Source organism: Notamacropus eugenii, chromosome X (assembly GCF_028372415.1).
Source record: "Notamacropus eugenii isolate mMacEug1 chromosome X, mMacEug1.pri_v2, whole genome shotgun sequence".
Taxonomy (NCBI): Eukaryota; Metazoa; Chordata; class Mammalia; order Diprotodontia; family Macropodidae; genus Notamacropus; species Notamacropus eugenii.
Genome location: NC_092879.1, coordinates 31459973 through 31471050, shown reverse-complemented (window position 1 = coordinate 31471050; position 11078 = coordinate 31459973). Strand labels below are relative to the sequence as shown.

The window sequence follows — 11078 nt, the reverse complement described above, 5'->3', positions numbered from 1 at the left end:
TCAGTCAGTCCCCAGCCCTGCATTCCCAAAGGCAGGGGAGGGAAAACCTCTGTCAAGTCTTCCCAAGCCCAAAAGATCAGGAGGAAAGGCAGGCCTTGAGAATGCTGAGCTCTCTCCCCTAAACACCAAGCAAAGTTACCAGGCTGTTCACTAGAAGGATGGCTCACTTTGCTTCTCCTAATGCAGGGAAATGAAGTGAATTGCAAATCTGGAAGGATCATCTACACAGAAATCAGATTTTTGAAGTGTGAGTATGTTGTTCTCAAGTCACTGGACCCACCATGAGGTTGAACAGACACTCATTGCCTGTGTCTTGGTCCTGGGAGAGATGGTGGTAGGGAGACTTTCCTGTCCCTTCACCGTGAGTGATGACTGTATGTAGAGAGAACAGAAACTTGATTTTAGCGTCAGCCCAGTTGGGAACCTGCACAATAACATTCTAAATGGAACACGAAAGGATTGATTTGTTATTGATACCACAAATCAGTCTGATTGAAATGTAAAACTGGTGTCTAACGTCCAATCGACTTTCATAAACCATGTTTCTGTCCGTCATCTCTTTGTGCAGCTGTCCCTTGCTCTCCTTAATCCCATACACATGAAGAGCTTGGTCTATGCAATACTTTGTTCTTTCCATTTAAAGCTTTCTCTGTGACATTCCTGCCCCTTCCCAGGGATCTGCTTTCCCTGCTTCCCAGTATGGAGCCCTGCCCTGTAATAAGTAAATATAGTCCAGCAACACAAAGCGGTGCATCAACCCTGTCTGCCTCATTTCACACCTTCTCCAAAAATTCACAAAGGAAAATCAATACAATTATTTAATTTGAATTTGGGGCTCTGAGCAACCCCCAGGTTTAGCAGCCTACCTGTAGGAATGCTACTGGTAGTGGTGTGTGGAACTGACAAGACTCGCCAGCTTGGGGGGGGGGTTCTTTAATCCCCTTCTGTGTCTCTTCCTAGCTCTCCATAGGCACTTTCCTTCCCAGTCTTGGCTTTGTGGACATTGACTTCACAGAGAGGTAGATGGCAAGCTCTTGGGGGTTGTGGTAGCATGTCTTCTCTTAGGGATTCCTGGGAAGCGGGAAAAAATGATCTTGATGCAGAACTAATCACTCCCAGACTGTTTGGGTCGCTGGTTTCATTTTATGGCAGTTAGACCAGACAAAGGCCACTCCATTCTCAGAGTTTGCCCTTTGGTGCAGGAATCATCTGATCACTCACTCAGGTTTCTCAGACACCTCCCTCTCTGTCAGTGATGCCAGCCAAAGTGGTGAGATTAAGTCGGGACTCTTACAAATTAACATTCAACTTCCTGGCATCTTGAATGTTCTCACTACTACCCTAAGCAGTTAAATTATCCTAGACTCATGGATTTAGAGCTCAAAGGGTCCTTAAAGGTCATTCAGTATAACCTTATGGTACATCTAATTTTGTGGAGTCATTTCCAGTTGTGTCTAACTCTTTGTAACCCCATTTGGGATTTTCTTGGTGGAGAATGCAATGTATGGGGCGTCAGGGAGGACCAAGACTTCTGGTGAGGGCTCTGCCTTCCACCTGCCACCCAATCAACCCTCCCCAGGGACTCCAAGAAGCAGTAGCATGTGCAGAAGCCACACCCTGGTAAAAGCACAACTGACAGGCCTCAAGCTGGTCAGTGAGTTAGGGGCCATGTCTTCTCCTATCAAGTGAAGACTTGCCTAGCAGACTGGGCAGATGGGAAGAATTTATTCCAGTGGCCATGAAGGCAGCTGAAGCCCACTCTGTGGAGTGCTTAGAACTCTGATCTGACATGGAACATGTCAAGGTCATGCACTGCACCCTGGGTGGCTGGCTTTATCTTTTCTGCAGCCCTGGATGCCATAGATGACATTAGAAGAGGCTGGTAACTACCTCTCTTAAATCCAATTCATCCACAGGTCAGTAGTGCACCCCATAATGTCACTGTTCCCCTTCCAAAATGGAGAAACAACATTTTGTAGATGGTGAAAAATGAGGCCCAGACACAAAGCAACTTCCCTATGGTCATATACAGGCTCAGAGATTTGGAACTAGAAGGGACCTTAGAGGTCATCAAGTCTTAAGGTCAGTTCTGGCTCAAAATCCATAGTCCTGAGTGACAGAGCTGGGTGAACACCACTGACTGCCTTCAGACCCAAAGAGGACAGCCAAATACATTGTTGACATGGTAAGTGTTTATTTGGTAAAAAACATCAGACACTACCCATCAAGGCAGAAGCCCTTGCAGGTAACTTGCTGTGTTCAAGGATAGTTTCAAACTTAATAGAATGGCTTCCAGGGCAACCACCTGCACAGTCGGGAGCCCTGAGATGTGGGCACTCTTGGTTTCTGGTCTTTGCATCTTTGCAGGGGCTTCACTTTGCCCCTTGAAAAGGTTTGTTGGATTCATAGCAAGAGGCAGTGAACACTAGATGACCGTGAGGATGGATTGCCAAAGGATGTGGATTGGCTCTCTGAGGGATAATTACAGGAAGGTTCTGTTGTGAGTTCACGAAAATTAGGTAGGATCATCAACTGCAAATAGGAGAAAGTAGGGTGAGGGTCAGCAGGTGAAGGGAAAGCACCAAGAGAAAGCTATAAGTGAATAAGGGAAACCACAAAGTACACATTTCCATCCCAAGCAGACTGCTTTGCTGGAGGACTGTCTGCTCCAGCTGGGCCTCCCCTCCCAGCTCTGCAAGGGCATTGCCCCAAATAAGAACGTTGTGGCATATTTCCCCCTTCGTTCTTAATCATCCCTCACGCAACTTGTAAGCTTTCCAAGTGCTCTACATCCTCAAAAGGCTCCATGTCCTCCAGGTACTACATTCACTACACATTCCCCATAGAAGTGAGCTCCCCAAATCCCATGCATGATTCATACTCTGTATGTGGTTTACACGTTCCAGGTAGCCTAGGTGACAGGAATGCTGCACAAGTTTCACTTGCATGAAACACAAATCTTAAAACTGAATGACCTTTACAAACGAGCCCCATGCTACACAATAACCCTACACTCTCTGTGTGCGCTATACCCTCCAGGTGCCCCATGCCACACAGGTGTCCTATACCTTTTGTGTGCCCTTTATCATCCATGTGCCCCACGACACACCAAAACCCTATATCATATTTGTGCCCAATACCCTCCAGGTGTCCCATGCCACACAATAACCCTGCACCTTAAGTGTGCCCCATGTCGTTCAGATACCTTATGCCACACAAGTGTCCCACATTCTATGTATGCCCTATACCCCATGTCACACATGGGGTGTGCCCTATATCCTTCCTGTGCCCCATGCCACACGCTAATGCTATACTACATGTGTCTCCCACAACTTTGAAATGCTTCATGTCACACAAGAATCATAAATCCTATGTGAACCCTTCACCCTACAGATACCCTATGTCACAGAATAATGTGACACCTGATGTGTGCCCTATACTCTCCAGGTGCCCCATGCCACACAAATGTCCCAAATCCTATGTGCCCTGCCTGCTCCAAGTGCCTTTCACTACAATGCTGCCCTGCACTCTTTATATGCCCTATATGTTCTTTATAATTCTTTTCCTGTTATGGGCCCCCTCCCCTAGCCCCTATGTTCCTTTTGTCCTCCAGGTACTACATGACACAGAAGTCCCCCTCATTCTGTATGTGTCCTACACACTGTAGGTGAGTCCTGTCACACAAAAACCCCACATCCTGGATGTTCCCCAAGCCACACATTTATTTCGTATGCTAAGTGGGTCACACACTCTCCAGGTACCCTATGAAAATAAGTGTCTTACACCTTATATGTACCCTACAACCTGCAGGTGTCCCACGTGCCATGGGCCACACACCCTGTATATATCTCCTGTCATAAAAGTGCCCCATACTATATATGCATATAGGTATTTGTGCATGTGTGTATGTATACATGTGTGTTTGTACATGTATCTGCATGTGCATACATGTATATGTATATTGTGAATGTTTAGATATTTTGCATATATACACGTACATGTATGTGTATACAGATGTGCATGCATGTGTGTAGGTATGTGTGTATCTATGTGTATATCTGTATGTATATAAGTATATGTACAGGCATATGTTCGTTTCCATCCCACATGTTTGTGTGCATGCATATGTTTGTGTATGTGTATGCACACATATTACATGCATATACCTCCAACACCCAATGTATTCACTCAGCCTCCAAGTATCCTAGGTTATATATGTGCCCCATAACCTCTACGTAGCCCATACCACACAAGTGCCACACATGTGCCACATCCTTCCTGTTCCCCTTACCCTCCAATTGCCTCAGGACACACAAGTTTCCCAGACCTATATGTGGTCCATGCCCCACATGGACAACATCCTGTATATGCCTCACACCCTCTGCGTACACCCTCTGTGTGCCCCATTTCACACAAGTGGCTCACACTATCCAAGTGCAATGAGTTCTACCCGATCTTTTACCCTTCAAATTTAACTTACTGACCCGTATTTCACATGGCTTTTCGAATTCTATTATATTTCTGCAAAACTGCTCTTTTGAAGACTTTTCATGGTGGCATTTTCTATTTCTCCAGGTCCCTTGTTGGATGTTCAAACCCATCTCTTGAATTCCGGGTTCAAGGATATCCTCTAGGTTTTCTTGAAAATCTTCCTCCACTGTGGCCAGTTCAGATGGTCTGACGCCTTTGAATGGCACGTCTAGGTGACGTTCACTAACAGGGCTGACATTGTGTGGGGTTGGAAGTGGACTTTTTATGATGATACCTTGGCCTGATGTTTCTTTGTTCTGAATATACCTGCCACTGTCAGTTGTTCTGGATGTTTCCTCATTATTGAGGGATATCTGTTGTACGGGGATGTCAGAGGAGTCCTCACAGGATTGGAAAGGAGGGACATAACCAAGAGATGCACTCAATTCACTAGGACTTGAGTCATCACAGAAGGATCTGCCATGTAGGTCTTCTGAACCTTTGCAGGTGGGACATTTAGAAGATGCAGAGTTGAATAGTAAGGAGAAAACTTCAAGAGACCTGTGGCTTTCCTCAGAGCTCAAGACTTTGGTGATTTCCTGGAAGAAAGATGAAATGAGGTGAGAATGTTTCCATTGATTGTCTTAGGATCTATTGCATTCACCCTCCAGAAAATTCTCAGAGCAGAGGGCATTCTTGGGCTCAGTCATCACCGTGTGCTCACTGGGTACTTGGCACTACCTAAGTTTGTGCAGAGCTTTTTTTCAGTACTCATCTGTATAACCCTGAGTAACTCAACCTCTGTGGGTCTCAGTTTCCTCAACTGTAAAATGAGGGCATTACTCCCAATGCCCTCTAAGGTCCCTTCCAACTATGTGAGGGAGTTACCAAGCATTTATTATACACCTATGCTGGATGAAGAATATGTAGAAGTATACACAGTAAAGACGACAAAGTCAGTAAACGTAAAGGTCTTAACATAATTATGAGCAGTTAAATCCAAGGTAGTTTAGGTGCAAGGTCAGTGGCATTCGGGGGGCATTCAGAAAGTCTTCTTGCAGAAGGTGGTCCCTGAGGTAGCTCTTAAAAGGAGAGATTCTATGAGGCAGATGGAAGGAGTGGCCTTTTAGATAATGGATGGGGAGTCTTGTATGAAGAACACTGAGAAGATCAGTTCATGATCACAGAGTGAGGGAAGAGGACTGAGGTCCAGTGAGGCTGAAAAGATAACTTTGGGCCAGGGTGCGTGGCCTTTAAAGGCTAAATGGAGGATGCAGTGTTTTATCCAAGGAGCCACAAGTAGTCACAGGAGGTGCTTGTTAGAGTGCAAGGGTCAGATCTGCATGTGAGAAAAGCACTCTGACAACAGTATGAAAAATGGACTAGAGAGGGGAGAGACTTGAAGCAAGGAGACCAATGAGAAGGCTGCTTGAGGTGACAAGGGCCTAACCCAGGGCTGAGGAACCTGTGGTGTCTAGGCACATGTGACCGTCTAGGTCCTCAAGTGAGGCCTATTGAGAGAATCCACACTTCACAGAAGAAATCTCATTAATAAAATAATAAAAAAGAAATTTTAAAATATTTCTATTTTAAAGACTACATATTTAAAAGAAAACACAAAAATAAATAACGTTAATTCAGGTATCCATATTCATTCAACAATTCAAGGATTAAAATCAATGTATTTACATAAATTCAATAATTAACTAAAAATTTTTGTTTGTATTAATAGCATCGGTAAATAAAGTATGCTACTAATTCTATGAGTATAAATTACATGCAAATTATTCATTGAAATATATAAATTTTAAATATAACTGTATACACCACATTATTATGTAACGTAATTATATATAATTGTGTAATCAGAGTTTATATTAATTAACTGAAATATTTATACAAATTTGATAATTTTACAAACAGAATAGTGAAATAATAGGTATTAAAATAATTTCTATACAACTTGGACATAGCCAAAAGGCCCCACCCAAGCATCTAGATGGTCGTATTTAGCCTTCCAGATCCTCAAGTGCAGGCCTTTTGAAGAATCCAAACTTCACAGAAAAACATCTGTAATAGAATAATTAAAAATAAAATAAATATTGATATATTAATGATTAAAATTTAAGTGTTAATATTTAAAATGAAATAAAATGAGAACATAAATTAATTAATGGATTTATATTCCATAATTCAATGAATAAAATTGATTTATTGACACTGGTTTAATATTAAATTAAAATAATTTACTTATATTCTGTTGATAATTAGTCTAAATCATACATTAATCCTATAAATGCAAGCAAATACAAATTAATTGTCTATATGGTATAAAAATATATATGATAAAAATTTATATAAAGTTATTAAAATATTAATATTGATTTGATAATTAATTTTAAAATTAAATTAATGAAATAATGATAAGTAAGGAAATGAATTCTGTAAAACTTGGACTCAGTCAACGGGCCAGACCCAAGGCCCTAGAATGCCACATGTCGCCTCCATGTCATAGGTTCCCCATCCCTGGACTATAGGAAAGGGGGAGACCATGGTGGAGTAGGAGCGATGATTTCGTGGTATGTGAAATGAAGGGAAAGATGGAAGGAAACTCATCTCCACTGGCCTTGATTGTCTCACCCAAGTCAGAGAGGGTGTCTTCTGCTGAGGGAGAAGGAACAGGGGGAGGCCTGGGAGGCTTGGGAGTCTTGGAAGGAGAAGAGAAGTTTCACAGTAGCTTCCATGGAGAGAGAGATCTGTGAGTTTACCTGACCCCTGGAGCCCAGAAATCTTCCCTCAGGGTCTGTCTCCCTTCCTTTATAATAATACCTGTTCCATTTCCAGTGAATCCTTCTTTGCTGTTTCATGAAAGCCTTCATCCCTTAATAGATTTTCTTCCCGTGGTTCAGAACGATGGAAAAGTGATACTGGATGTTTTCTTTGTGCTTTCACCTCCTTTATCTAAAGTGGGGTTGGAGGAAGGGGGAGGAAATTAGAGTGGGCTTAAAGAGGAAGAAAAATCAGGTGAGGAAATAACTGGCACCTTCTTATTATAGGGCCTTAAATGACCTTCACACACACACAAACAGACACACACACACACACACACACACACACACACACACACACACACACACACACACACACACACACACACACCCTTAAGATTCTCGCACAACTCTCCTCCATTTGACCCATCCTAGAACATGACTAAAAGGAGAAGAATCTGCCATATTTGCTTTGGTAGCTCAGGGCAGGCCAATGGCAGATTTCAAAAGAAAGCTCAGTTGGAGGTTCCTTAAGACCAAGCTATCCCTACTGATAAGTAGCCCTCTTTCTACCCACTCTAACCAAAAGGGGAGGAAAACACTTACTTTTAGATAAAATAATCTGAAAAGAATAAGACACTCCAAATGGCCCTCATTCATTCAGGCCAGGTGAATCATTAGGATAGCCCCGCCAAAGAACCCCCCAGGGTACCCTCCAGAACTCAGGCACAGCCAAGGGTCCCAACTTCTTCCCACCTCTTTGGCTGCCATCCGTGACAGGTAGGGAGGTGTCTGAGAAACCTGAGTGAGTGATCACAAGAATCTCTTGCCAACTGGGTTGATTAGAGGGAGATCGTGAGTGAGGGACTGATGGACTCAGGCAGCAGCCTGAGCAGAGCTGTGTTGCCTCAAGCCTGTTGCCTGCAGGAATCCCACTATTCCAATGTTAGCTTCATCATAAAAGGTCCTGGAGTGGAGGGTCCCTGATGACACAATGGACTGCACCAATGGAATTGGCCAGTAGGGGGATGGGGCAGCTCACTGAGCCAAGATTCTAGGAAGGAGTTTGCTCTTAAAGGGACAAGGCTCACCTAGAAGGAGAAAGGGGATAGAAAGGACTGAAGCAGAAGAGGATTTTCAGGCAAATGGACGTGTTTGGGAAGAAATAGACAAAAAATGTGGCAAAAGGTTCAAGACCTTGTCCTGGGGCGATCAAAAGAGGACAACCATACACACATGCATGCACACATACACACACACACACACACACACACACACACACACAGACACACACACACAGACATCATGACCAGGACAAGGTAAGTGGAAAGATCAGTAAGACAGCTGAACCACAATTCACAGAAGTGATGATGTCCAGAGGACGCCTCTCCTCACTTCTCTGCAGAGGATCATGGGTAAGTGACAAAATCCTACCGAATTCTTGTTAAAACAGTGTTAGAACAGATGGCTCTCTATGGTAGGGAGAGGGATTGGGAAATAGAGGTAACAGATAACAATCTTGGTTTGTTGTGTTTTGTATTGTTTATAAAACGTCTGCACTATGTGACCAACTGAGGAGAGGGAAGCAGGTGAGTGCAGAGAGGCCTCTTCACATAAATATGTTAATTCAATCATTAGAAGCTCAATATAATATCTAATCCCTAAGAGAAATATATTTAATAATATAATGAAGAGTATACTGATTAATTAACATATTTATATTAATTTCATAATTAATTTTACAATTATATTAATGACATTATAATGAGTAATAAAATAAATGAGGTAAAACTTGGACTCAGTCAAAAGTCCCCATCCATGGACCTAGAATGCCACATGGCCTCCAGGACACAGGTTCCCCACCCCTGGACTGAGAGACAGGAGGCAAGCATGGTGGAGGTAGAGAAGTGAATTCAGGGTATGCAAAATGAAGAAGAAAGAGAAGAAAACTCATCTCTACTGGCCTCGATTTTCTCAGCCAAGTCAGAGAGGGTGTCCTCTGTTGAGGGAGAGGGAAGAGGGGGAGGCCTGGGAGGCTTGGGAGTCTTGGGACGGAAGGGAAGGTTCACAACAGCTTCCATGGAGAGAGAGATCTCTGATTTTACCTGAACCCTGGAGCCCAGAAATCTTCCCTCAGGGCCTGTCTCAGTTCCTTTAAAATAATACCTGTTCCCTTTCCAGTGAATCCTTCCTTGCTGTTTCATGAAAGCCTTCATCCCTTGATAGATTTTCTTCCCGTGGTTCAGAATGATGGAAAAGTGATACTGGATCTTTTCTTTGTGCTTTCACCTCCTTTATCTAAAGTGAGGTTGGAGGAAGGGGGAGAAAATAAGGGTGGGCTTAAAGAGCAAGAAAAATCAGGTCAGGGATTAACTGGCACCCTCTTATTGTTCTGGGTCATTGCTGAAATGTCTTGCACACACAAACACACAGACACACAGACACAGAGATATAGCCACAGACACACACACACACACACACACACAAACACACACACACACCCTTAAGATTCTCCCACAACTCTCCTCCATTTGAACCATCCCAGACCATGACTAAAAGGGGAAGAATCTCCCATATTTGCTTTGGTAGCTCATGGGAGGCCAATGACAAATTTCAAAAGAAAGTTCAGGTGGAGGTTCCTTAAGACCAAGGTATCCCTACTGATAAGTAGCCCTCTTTCTACCCACTCTAACCAAAAGGGGAGGAAAACACTTACTTTTAGATAAAAGAATCTGAAAAGAATAAGACACTCCCAATGGCCCCCATTCATTCAGGCCAGGTGAATTATTAGGGTAGCCCAGCCAAAGAACCCCCCAGGGTACCCTCCAGAACACAGGCACAGCCAAGTGTCCCAACTTCATCTCACCTCTTTGGCTGCCATCCCTGACAGGTAGGGAGGTGTCTGAGAAACCTGAGTGAGTGATCACAAGAATCTCTTGCCAACTGGGTTGATTAGAGGGAGATCGTGAGTGAGGGACTGATGAACTCAGGCAGCAGCCTGAGCAGAGCTGTGTTGCCTCAAGCCTGTTGCCTGCAGGAATCCCACTATTCCAATGTTAGCTTCATCATAAAAGGTCCTGGAGTGGAGGGTCCCTGATGACACAATGGACTGCACCAATGGAATTGGCCAGTAGGGGGATGGGGCAGCTCACTGAGCCAAGATTCTAGGAAGGAGTTTGCTCTTAAAGGGACAAGGCTCACCTAGAAGGAGAAAGGGGATAGAAAGGACTGAAGCAGAAGAGGATTTTCAGGCAAATGGACGTGTTTGGGAAGAAATAGACAAAAAATGTGGCAAAAGGTTCAAGACCTTGTCCTGGGGCGATCAAAAGAGGACAACCATACACACATGCATGCACACATACACACACACACACACACACACACACACACACACACAGACACACACACACAGACATCATGACCAGGACAAGGTAAGTGGAAAGATCAGTAAGACAGCTGAACCACAATTCACAGAAGTGATGATGTCCAGAGGACGCCTCTCCTCACTTCTCTGCAGAGGATCATGGGTAAGTGACAAAATCCTACCGAATTCTTGTTAAAACAGTGTTAGAACAGATGGCTCTCTATGGTAGGGAGAGGGATTGGGAAATAGAGGTAACAGATAACAATCTTGGTTTGTTGTGTTTTGTATTGTTTATAAAACGTCTACACTATGTGACCAACTGAGGAGAGGGAAGCAGGTGAGTGCAGAGAGGCCTCTTCACATAAATATGTTAATTCAATCATTAGAAGCTCAATATAATATCTAATCCCTAAGAGAAATATATTTAATAATATAATGAAGAGTATACTGATTAATTAACATATTTATATTAATTT

At 43.4% G+C, this 11078-nt stretch overlaps 1 protein-coding gene across 4 annotated transcripts in view; it reads right to left on the bottom strand.

Annotated features, from left to right (window-relative positions):
• Window positions 1-2183: 2183 nt before the first annotated feature.
• The window catches only part of LOC140515361 (uncharacterized), a 29747-nt gene continuing 20852 nt past the window's right edge, over window positions 2184-11078 (bottom strand). For 2 of the 4 annotated variants that reach the window (XM_072626031.1, XM_072626034.1), the window contains 4 exons: window positions 9405-9536; window positions 7300-7431; window positions 4485-5069; window positions 2184-2532 (listed from right to left, as the gene is read on the bottom strand). In XM_072626031.1, coding sequence (XP_072482132.1) covers window positions 2404-2532; window positions 4485-5069; window positions 7300-7431; window positions 9405-9536 — 978 coding nt within the window. In that variant the 3' untranslated portion in view covers window positions 2184-2403. Of the gene's footprint in view, window positions 2533-4484; window positions 5070-7299; window positions 7432-9404; window positions 9537-10104; window positions 10300-11078 lie in introns of those variants that run through there. The other 2 variants (XM_072626035.1, XM_072626032.1) reach the window with 2 other exon arrangements.